General features: G+C 37.2%; 1 protein-coding gene across 1 annotated transcript in view; it reads left to right on the forward strand.

Moving 5' to 3' along the window:
* Positions 1-11,720, forward strand: part of notch2 (notch receptor 2) — a 62,716-nt gene that overhangs the window by 35,867 nt on the left and 15,129 nt on the right. The window contains 13 exon segments of the mRNA XM_059341406.1: positions 1,384-1,494; positions 1,959-2,151; positions 3,774-3,919; positions 4,013-4,126; positions 4,643-4,762; positions 4,881-5,036; positions 5,582-5,810; positions 6,857-7,058; positions 8,160-8,310; positions 8,557-8,741; positions 9,097-9,229; positions 10,122-10,373; positions 11,179-11,291. Of these exon segments, the coding sequence (XP_059197389.1) occupies positions 1,384-1,494; positions 1,959-2,151; positions 3,774-3,919; positions 4,013-4,126; positions 4,643-4,762; positions 4,881-5,036; positions 5,582-5,810; positions 6,857-7,058; positions 8,160-8,310; positions 8,557-8,741; positions 9,097-9,229; positions 10,122-10,373; positions 11,179-11,291 (2,105 nt within the window).

Consider the following 11,720-nt stretch of genomic DNA (forward strand, 5'->3'; position numbering starts at 1 on the left):
TTAACACGAAACATTGCCTGGCTTCTAGTTCCTCCTAAATAAGATTATGTAGAGATAATTTTATCCTTTGAAGACTATGATTCAGATCATAATAAAGCACCCTAGAAAGTTTTCTTTTTCTTTTGAAAGTTGATTCTTTAAAAGGCTCTTTAAAAAGGTTAAAGAGTGGAGGTTGAATTTAATGTAAAGACACCATCCCCCACGTCTAAAGCTTCCTGTATAGCTTTCGATGTATAAAATGCACTCTACGTGTGCATGTGTGTGTAGCAGTCACAAGTCTGGGCCCAATGGTGTTACTCCGCGTTGCTCAGTGGATTAATAGGCTCAGTTTAGTACAATGTACCACCCTGAGGCCTGGTACTGAAGTCTGTACTGTCCTCACTTGACAAAACTGGCGTCAGGTCACCCTGTCAGGTCTCACTTTCTGGTTTCATGCCCTCACTTCCCTCCCATGATGTGTCTCTCTGTCTAGTTTCTCTACGTGTCCCATTCCCTCTTTGTGTTTCTCATCCTTTTCCTCTTTCGTGTTATTCCACTTTAGCAATAGTTCCTCTGATATTATTTTCTACTGTATTCGAGTTGTAGTGAGCCTGCTGTGTTAAAAGTTTTTGTTAACATTTCTCACGTCTTGCTGAACCAAATTGTTATGGAGTCTTACTCCCCCTGGTGGTAAATGAGGGAACTATCACATTTTGTAACAGCCACCTCCTTGCCCTCTTATGCAACTCTTTACTCCCTTTAACCCTTTATCAGGCAAATAAATATATTTGGTAACTTCAGGTAATATTTCGAGATAAAAGTTGCAAATTTACTAGATTAAAATGGCAAATCTACAAGAAAAAAAGTCGCAGATTTAAGAGATTTAAAGTGGGAAAAAATAAACTTTTTTCTCCCAGATTCACCACTTTAACCCTTAATAGGGCACTCATTGAAATACTTGCAACTTCCAAATTTCAACCCAAGAGAATATTGGAGGATATTACATACAGCCAGAATGTGTAAAAATAACATGCGAAAATAATATTTTGAGAAAAAAGTTTACGAGATTAAAGTGGCAAATCTACGAGAACATTTTTTTCAGATTTATGAGATTTCAAGTGGTGAATCTGGGAGAAAAAAGTTGTTTTTTTATCACTTTTTATCTCGTAAATCTGTGACTTTTTTCGCGCAGATTTGCCATTTTAAATACCTTAAATATGCACCTTTTTTTCTTGTAGATTTGCCACTTTAATCTAGTAAATTTGCAACTTTTTTCCTCAAAATATTACCTGAAGTTACCAAATATAGTTCTTTGCCCGATAAAGGGTTAATCTTTTGGATATGATATGGCACAAACCTAATTTTTTACCCTGTATGAATTTGTCTTTTTTTTTTTCTACTCAGGGGTGAACTGTGAGATCAATGAAGACGACTGTGCCAGTAACCCCTGTGAGTACGGAGAATGCCACGATGGCATTAACGAGTACAAATGTGTGTGCTCCCCAGGATATACAGGTATGGTTTGCTAGATTCCCCAGTAAAATACAGTACAGGCCAAAAGTTTGGACACACCTTCTCATTCAATGCGTTTCCTTTATTTTCATGACTATTTACATTGTAGATTCATCAAAACTATTAATGAACACATGTGGAATTATGTACTTAACAAAAAAGTGTGAAATAACTGAAAACATGTCTTATATTCTAGTAAGCAAAGGGTGGTTACTTTGAGGAATCTAAAATACAAGACATGTTTTCAGTTATTTCACACTTTTTTGTTAAGTACATAATTCCATATGTGTTCATTCATAGTTTTGATGCCTTCAGTGAGAATCTACAATGTAAATAGTCATGAAAATAAAGAAAAACGCATTGAATGAGAAGGTGTGTCCAAACTTTTGGCCTGTACTGTATATGTGAAAACACTACAATCAGCAGGACAATCAACAACTAATTCCCTCTGAATTGCCCTTTTATAGGAGTTAAATGTGATGTGGAGATCAACGAGTGTAACTCAAACCCATGTATGAGTGGGGGGACCTGCATGGACAAGATCAATGGTTTCCACTGCCTGTGCCCACCCAGCACCCACGGGCCTCTGTGTCTCTCTGGGACGGACCACTGTGCTCCTCAGCCTTGTGTGCACGGAGAATGTATTGAACAGCAACACGGGTACGTTAACCTTATACTGCTACTGTGAAGTTTTCTATTCTGAGATCCATCTGTCCTTATCTAAGCAAATGCTTGAATAAGGCTTAACACACATCAGTGATATGGTTAAAGATCCATTCGTCAAAGCAGCCAAGCAACTTTTCTCATGTTGTTTTATTTTAATAGTGCCTCCCTTTGCTCTATTTACCGGAGGATCATTTCTTCCAGCCTGCTTTGATTTCCAAATTTGTCTCTGCAGGATATTAAAATTTGCAATATCAGCGCAACTATTTGTACACAACAGTGTTGTGCAAGTCAGCTCAAAGTTCAGTTCACACGGATCAAAATGAAGTAGTTCACATTCATAGTTTATAATATTCAATTGTGAAGAAAGTTCTCAATCAAATAAAATTAACTAGTTCATATTCATTACACTTTTATTTTTTTAGTAAGCTGGTCAGGTGCTTAAACTCAGTGTATCATTTCATTTTTTTTGCCAACATGGCTGCAGTTGGTCCTGTTCGTTTTGTTTTTTCAGAAAGTCTGTTTCCTGGTCAGATAGTGTTTCCTTCCTGCTAAGATCATGTTTCCCATAGCGCTCCCCTCTGTGCTCAGGGTTAGGGAGGAGGTTTGGTTCAGATTTAGGTAGAAGGAAAACGATATTGACAAGGAAACAGTGTTCAACAACAACAACAACATGCAAGGTGCTGTTAAACCTTTATAGGGCACTCATTGAAATACTTGCAAATTCTAAATTTCAACCCTAGAGAATATTGGAGGATATTACATACTGCCAGAATGTGTAAAAAACATACGGACCCGGGGGAGGGGGGTAATATTTTGATAAAAAAGTTTACGAGATTAAAGTGGCAAATCTACAAGAAAAAAAGTTGCAATAGTTGCTTTTCCCCCCACTTTTTTCTCGTAAATCTGCGACTTTTTTCCGCAGATTTGCCACTTTATATCTCTTAAATCTGTGACTTTTTTTCTTGTAGAATTGCCACTTTAATCTAGACAATTTGCAACTTTTTTCTCAAAATATTAAATATCGAAATATTATATTATTATCATACTGATTGGTCAGATGTCATGGTGTCACCATTTGTGACGTAGACTGACCTTTGCTGATTAGCTGGAAGAGATCCATGTGATTCTACGACCAAACAGAGAGACATGGGGACCCAGTTAGATATCCACTGAAGTTACCAAATATAGTTTTTCGCCTGATAAAGGGTTAATTCTCAGGTGTGTGAGTGTTGTTAACTATCCCATTCATTAGTTGCATACTGTAACCTTCAGCTTACTGTTCATCAAAAACTTGAAAACATGGAGATCACCCAAAGACAAGCTGCTATAATTATTATTATTATTATTATTATTATTATTTATTATTATTATTATTATAATTATTATTATCATTGTTATTATTATTGTATAATTATGTATTATTTATTATTTTATTATTATTATTATGTATTATTTATTATTATTATTATTATTATTTTATTATTATTATGTATTATTTATTATAATTATTATTATTATATTATTATGTACTATTATTATTATTATTATTATTATTATTATTATTATGTGGCTAATTTCTAATTTTAAACTGGGGCTTGTCTTTCTTTTATGCACAGGTATCATTGTGAGTGTGAGGCTGGCTGGGTGGGGCAACACTGTGAGCAGGAGAAGGATGAGTGCCAGCCCAGTCCGTGCCAAAATGGTGGCACCTGTGTGGACCGACATAATGGTTACACCTGTCAGTGTCACGCTGGATTCAGAGGTAATAATAATAACTATATTTCAACATTAACTTTTTTAAGCTAGCCCTGAGTTTTAAGATGAAATATTTCAATCACCCTTTCTCTCTCATTAGGACTGAACTGTGAGAAGAACATAGATGAATGTGCGTCTGGGCCCTGTGTGCACCAAGGCTTTTGTATCGATGGAGTCAACAGTTATACCTGCCAATGTAGTCCACCATATACAGGTTAGTGGCAGGGGTGTGCCATATCGTATCATTCACGATAATATCGGTATATTTTTTTTATGGTTAAAAAAAAAAATGCATATCATGATATTGGCAACATTCCTACTTCTTGATGTAGTGGTTAAAGTTGTTTTAATCACAAAAAGCTACTTACTCTCTGTCGCTAAACACATGCAGCTTTCAAAATAAGAGCACGGTGTGTTAACAGAATCCACGACAGAACTTACAAGAAGACTGTCAAAATAAGATGCCTTAAATAAAACATACAAGAACCTTTATTCTCCTTTACAAAATGTCATTAAAATATGCCCCCGAAACCCCTAAATGGTAATTTTTTTATTATTTGCTCATACTCAAGAGTCAAGAGTAAATGCACACTACATTTTAGATTTTTATTTATTCATACAGACTAAAAAAACATATTTTGACTTTGGAGCAACAAGCTGAACATCTTTTAGCAGATTTTCATTCATTTGCCTTGTTATTAAAAGTGTGTGCTGTGTCTAAACACTGCAGGTAAACACTGTGAGATCGAGCAGGTTCCCTGTGCCTCTCATCCATGTGAGAGGGGAGGAGTGTGTCGTCCTTCTGCAGACTACACCTCCTACACCTGTCGATGCCCCGCTGGTTGGGAAGGTATGTGTGTTCATGTGTCTCACATCCATATATTAGTAGTATTATTATAATACTATGCATTCCTGTTGGACTGATGCTGTACTGATGTTTTTATTTTTGTTTATTCACCTCTGTGTAGGTCCACGCTGTCATGAGGATGTGGATGAATGCAAAAAGAAACAACCTTGCAAAAATGGTGGTCATTGCATCAACACCCAAGGCAGCTACATGTGTAAATGTCAATCTGGATACAGCGGACACAACTGTCAGACAGACATCGACGACTGCTCACCCAGTGAGTTTCTCTTTCAACTCGTTCAGTCACAGTGTTGGTGGTTGTGTTCGCCCAATGCATACAATGGCACTAAGTTGATGGTACAGTGAATGAATGACATGAATATACTAAGTGCTGAGATGATGAGAATGTATCTTTTCTATTTACTATTTATTGAGATGAGATGATAAGAATGTATCTTGTTATTTACTATTTATTATGCTTTTTTTATGAGTCCAGTACGTGAGTGCATTGAATTTAGTTGTATTTCTGTGCCATGACAATTAAAATCTAATCTAATCAATGGAAGCTGCATCGCTGCTTGACCCTGAGATACTGAGTTACACATGTATAAAAACGATGCACGATGTAAAAATATCTCAGATAAACAAGCTTATTAAAATAAGATGCAGTATTTTTTAATTTCTTTTTTGCAATTTTTAAGCCTGACTGCTGGTGGATTGCTCATTGATAACTTGATCAACATTTTTAATTTAGTGAAGCCTGTTTTTTTCATTGCCTGTTTTCGTCATTGAAGCCTTTCTTTCCTCTGCTCCCCTCTGCAGACCCTTGCCTGAATGGAGGCACCTGTGTGGATGATGTGGGGAGGTTCTCCTGTGACTGTCGCCCCGGTTTTGAAGGAGATCGCTGTAAGACCGAGGTGGACGAGTGTGCCAGCCAGCCCTGCAGGAACGGAGCCATCTGCCGGGACTACGTCAACAGCTTTGTGTGCGAGTGTCGACCAGGCTTTGATGGGATCTTGTGTTCACACAACATCCTCGAATGTACTGAGAGGTGAGCCGTTCATTCAAGACAAAAACAAAACAAAACAAAAAACAATACATTTTATTTCTATGCCTAATTGTTCTGTTGTCTCTGAATTTATTCTTCCTGTATGAATGGATAGAATTATGTCTAAAGCAAATGTCTGATATGGGTAAAAGAAGAATTCAAGTTGAACTTTAAGTGTTTTTTTAGCTGCACTTCATAACTGGCTAGAGGAAAAAATATATAGTGTTTCCAAAGATGCCTGATTGATTTTATATTTTGTTCGTTCGACCTCCCATTCCTATCTTTTGATTGTGTCATTCTACAGCCATTGTGCAATCAACATTAACTTCAAAGTGGTAACTTTAAGCAAAAAAAAAAGATGTCTCAGTGTTCTAGACCAGCTATTGTCAACCTTGGGTTCAGGACCCCAATTGGGGTGTCTTTTTTTGGTCATTGTGGGTTTTTTTTGTCATTTTGTGTCTTTTTTGGTCATTTTGTATCTTTTTTTGGTCATTTTGTCTTTTTTTGGGTTATTTTGTGTCTTTTTTTGTCTTTTTGTGTCTTTTTAGGTCATTTTGTGTCTTTTTTTGATCATTTTGTGTTTTTTTTTGTCATTTTGTGTCTTTTTTGGTCATTTTGTGTCTTTTTTTGGCCATTTTGTGTCTTTTTTTGATCATTTTGTGTTGTTTTTGGTCATTTTGTTTCTTTTTTTGGACATTTTGTTTCTTTTTTGGGTCATTTTGTGTCTTTTTTGGTCATTTTATGTCTTTTTTGGTCATTTTGTGTCTTTTCTGGTCATTTTGTGTCTTTTTTTGGACGTTTTGTGTCTTTTATGGTAATTTTGTCTCTTTTTTTGGACATTTTGTTTCTTTTTTTAAGTCATTTTGTGTCTTTTTTTGGTCATTTTGTTTCTTTTTTGGGTGATCTGAACTGTGCGTGTGAGATTGTATTCAGTGAGCGGGGGTCATGGACAACATTCATATTAAATTGGGGGTCGCGACCCAAAAAGGTTGAGAACTACTGCTCTAGACAGTCATTAGTCACTTATTCGTTTTCCTTCTTCCCTCCAGCTCCTGTCTGAATAACGGGACCTGCATTGATGACATCAACACCTTTTCTTGCCGTTGCCGCCCTGGATTTTACGGGACGTTCTGTGAGTACGAGCAGAACGAGTGCGACTCTCAGCCCTGTAAGAACGGAGGCACCTGCACCGATGGCCTGGGCACCTACCGCTGCACCTGCCCCGTGGGATACAACGGACAGAACTGCCAGGTAAAGTGTCTCTGTGGGAGTATAGAGTGGAACTGCTGGTTGCATGTGAGGGTTTGGTATATAAAAATACAGTTGACCAAAGTATAAGAAATGGTCCACACACACACACACACACAGTGCTCACACACCGAAGAACAATTTGATGACCTTGATAAGAATGTTGGGTTAGAGCAGACCTGGGCATTGGGTGGCCCGCGTGAGGTTAGAAATTAGAAATCAATTCAACCGCAGTGCTTTTATTTTGAAGGCGATTTACGTATAAGTTACCCGAGTTACCTAGGTAAACTTGTCAAAAACACCTATTGCTTTTTGCATAAAGTTAATAAATTAACAATTAACAAGTTAATAAATTCCTTGGTCACCTCTTGAATCCACCGTAAGAGCTACGAGGTGGGAAAACAATAACAAACATTAGCATTAGCACTGGAGCTAACAAGCACTTTTACTATAGTTAAGACAACAAATATAGCCAATAATATGTATGACAGAATAAAATAAACAAACCTTGTGTCCTGTCAGTCAGCCACTATAGAAGCCTTTTAGATACTTTATATCAACTTTATATGAATTACGACACACTCGTTATAATTTAACGTTCGTTTTTCATTTTACTGTTCCACCTGTTATTTCCTGTCACTACCTTTCAAAATTAAATCACCCGTTTGACACTGGACGGCACCTTTTCAAAATAAAAGCATCACAACATTGTAAAACACCTAGAAAATGTACAAACATGAAAAACAAGCTATATAATAGAAAAACGCCAATAGAAACCTTGCTAAATGTCATTTACAGTTATGTTTAAAATAAACGGAAAAGTGATATTAGTATTTACTACTTTTTACTGCTATATTAACATTGTCTTATCATAACATGTATTGTTATCAGTAGCAGCTCAAAACCAGATAATTTACTGTATTTCATAAAGCGGTTAAATTAATACTGGGCAGATTTTGGTCCGGCCCCCGTAACCTTTGTGGTATTAGTCATGTGGCCCCTTGGGAAAATGAATTGCCCACCCCTGGGTTAGATGCACCCAACTGAAAGTATTGATGTGTTGTAGTTTTTCAGTCTCCTTCTCTGTTTGGTTTTTGTATCCAGAACTTCGTGAACCTCTGCAGCCAGGTACGCTGTTACCACGGCGCCTGCTCTCAGACATCGACCTCCTGGACCTGCCACTGTCAGGTGGGATGGACGGGACTTTACTGTGACGTGCCCAACATGTCCTGCCAGGACTTTGCTGCCAGGGAAGGTGAGGGAACACTTCAGTTGAGTTGTTATCTCAGCCACCAACAAGACCCTATCAATAATTAGAAAAAAAAAAATTAAAACAAGAGAAAAGTTGCATTGTAGCAAGACAAACATGCCTTTTAAATGATGTTTAGATCATTTTATTGCCTGTTACAGTTTCATCCAACAAAATCTTACAATAAGCAATAATTGCATATCTTCACATTCTTTTTTTTCTGTGTGCCCCTCCTTTATCAAATTGTTGTAGGTCTGGAAGTGGAAAATGTGTGTAAGAATGCTGGGCGGTGTGTGAATGTGGGCAATTCCCACCAGTGTCAGTGCCAGCCAGGATACACAGGCAGCTACTGTGAAGAGATGGTCGATGAGTGCCAGTCGAACCCTTGTCGCAACGGAGCTACATGCAAGGACTATCAGGGCACATATGAGTGTATAGTGAGTACATTTTCAGCTTTTTGTGGCGTGTGTGTGCATGGTTTATAGGTATTTAAAGCTTTAACACTTATCTGCTCTACTCTACTGCCCTTACTTTTTAACTACGCAATGTCTGACTTGTGCTTTTTATTATTTTATCTATTTTCTTATCCTGCTGTATCTTATTTATATTTTTATTTCTATTTCCCTGTTTTAATTGACTGTTTTTACTGTTTTCAATTGTGTCTTGCTGTTTTAATGTGTATGTAAAGCACTTTGAATGACCTTGTGTTGAATTGTGCTATACAAATAAACTTGCCTTGCCTTATGTTTCAGTTGGATGTTAATACCTCTGTCTCTTGTTTAATTGCTCCAGTGTAAACCAGGATACCAGGGGGTGAACTGTGAGTATGACGTGGATGAATGCCACTCGAGACCCTGCCTCCATGGAGGAACCTGTATCAACCTCATCAACCGCTTCACCTGTGCCTGCCCACCTGGAACACATGGTACGTCCACATATGAGGAGGCTTAAAACTGTCCCTTAAATCAGGTATTCTCAACCTTGGGTTCGGGACCCCAATTGGGGTCGCGAGATGATTTCTGGGGGTCGCCAAATCATTTTGGAAGTCAGCTCTGTCTCCACTGTGTTAAAGTGTTCATGTGTTAATGTCTTTTAGTCTTTTTGGTCATTTTATGTCTTTGTTTGGTAATTTTGTGTCATTTTTTTGTCATTTTGTGTCCTTTTTTTGGTAGCTTTGTTTCTATTTTTGGTAATTTTGTGTCTTTTTTGGTCATTTTGTGTCTTTTTTGGTCATTTTGTGTCTTTTTTTTGGTCATTTTGTGTCTTTTTTGGTCATTTTGTGGTCAATTTTTGTCTTTTTTGGTCATTTTGTTTCCTTTTTTTGGTCATTTTGTTTCTTTTTTGGGTGATCTGAACTGTGCATGATTCTGTTCAGTGAGCGGGGGTTGCGGACAACATGCATGTTAAATTGGGGGTCGGTCAAAAAGGTTGAGAAATACTGCCTTAAACATTATAGAGGAGTGGATAAGCTTGTATATGGAAAGTATTGTGCATATTATGACTAAAGCATGATACTTTCTTAATGGTTTCTTTAGACCAAGAAGTTTATTTTCAGACATAGAGGTATTTCAGGCTGTTAAATTGTAATTTTGTTTACTTTTTTGCAGGACTAATGGTGGTAAACATGAATTATGATTTATTTATATGCTGTTATTACACATAGATTGCACAGAACCTGTAAACTCTCTTTTTAATTCTTCTTTAATATACATTTTTAATACTTTAAATATGCACAAAGGAGGGGAACAATTAACCTAACCCTACTAGGTTCATTACTTGACAGATTCAGTGATATCTGTCTGTTCACTGCTCTGTAGGAGTCCAGTGTGAAGTCAACGTGGATGACTGTGCACCCAAGCCTGGATCCAGTGAACCTCGCTGTCTGAACGGCGGTCAGTGTATGGACGGCGTGGGCCGTTACACATGCTCCTGCCCCCAAGGATTCGTTGGAGAGCACTGTGAGGGGGATCTCAATGAATGCCTGTCTGGGCCCTGCCAGGCCCCCGGCAGCCTCGACTGTGTGCAGCTGGATAACAACTACCAGTGTCGCTGTCGCCTTGGTTACACAGGTACGCTCGTATTAGCCATGCATGGCTTCTTCCTTTTAGATTCTGTGTCACAAATACTGTAAAATTTGGGAAATGTACACTACTGCTCAAAAGTTTTAGAACACACCAACTTTTCCAGAATTGAATTGAAAATGATGCAGTTTAATGTCTCAGTGTACTCTGAAATTAATGCACATTTGCAACATTTAAAATTCTTTATTGAGCATGGTAGTGTTTTGAAAGTAAAAAAGAGATTCAAAATCACATTTTATGTTGGACTAAAGGACTAAAAAAAGACACAAAATGACCAAAAAAAGACACAAAATGACAAAAAAAGACACAAAAAGAACACACCTGATTGACACCTGATTGATGGCTGAACTTGTATTCTTATAACTAAATAAAGAAACAACAAAACAAGAAAAACATTTGTATTAGCATCTCAAAGAAACATAGCAGAACCATACTGTATTTAGTCATTTTAGATAGATAGATAGATAGATAGATAGATAGATAGATAGATAGATAGATAGATAGATCCTTTTAATAATCCTTTACAGGAAATTACAGTGTCACAAACAGCGTATGGACGGACATAACAAACACACATTCCCTCATATAGCTAAAATACTTAAAAAAAGGATAAAAAACAATAAATACAATAATAAATACTACAAAGTGCAAAGTTATTTTTGTGCATTATAAAACCGTATGGCAGCTGGTATACAGGACTTCCTGTAGCGCCTGTAGTTTTGTACGTTCTGTAAATGTTTTGGTAATTAATCCTGCCAAGAATTTCAGTTGTTAATATTTTTCTCTTTTCCAGGTCGTCATTGTGAGTCCATGGTGGATCTGTGTCTGTCGAAGCCGTGTCACAACAGCGGCGTCTGCTCTATGAACATGAGCTCAGTACATGGCTACACCTGCTCCTGTGTTTCTGTAAGTGTCCTTACTGTCTTATATCATAAATAACATGGTTTCTATACATTCTCCTCTTTTATGCTCACTTTTTAATAACACATTTTCCAAACATTTCACAGTGCAAACAGGCTCTGCACATCAGTGTAACACTATATTACAAATTCAAACTGCTGTGCTTGTCAGTCTGGTAAATTATTGCCACGTATACCAAGACACACAGATGCATCATTTTACTTTTTGTTCAGTGTTTTGTTTTTCCCCCATATGTCACAATGTTCAGTCTGAACTGGAAAGTTGTGTGTTTGGCTGTGGTGAGAGAAAACACAAATTATTTTGACAAATTTTCAGAGATTGCGTTACAGTTTATTAATCAATACCAGTGACATCCCTCCATTTTGTTATTATATTATTCTTATTAGTCTATTGGCAACCACACTTACACAGTCA

The sequence above is a fragment of the Centropristis striata genome, chromosome 9, assembly GCF_030273125.1.
Source record: "Centropristis striata isolate RG_2023a ecotype Rhode Island chromosome 9, C.striata_1.0, whole genome shotgun sequence".
NCBI lineage: Eukaryota > Metazoa > Chordata > Actinopteri > Perciformes > Serranidae > Centropristis > Centropristis striata.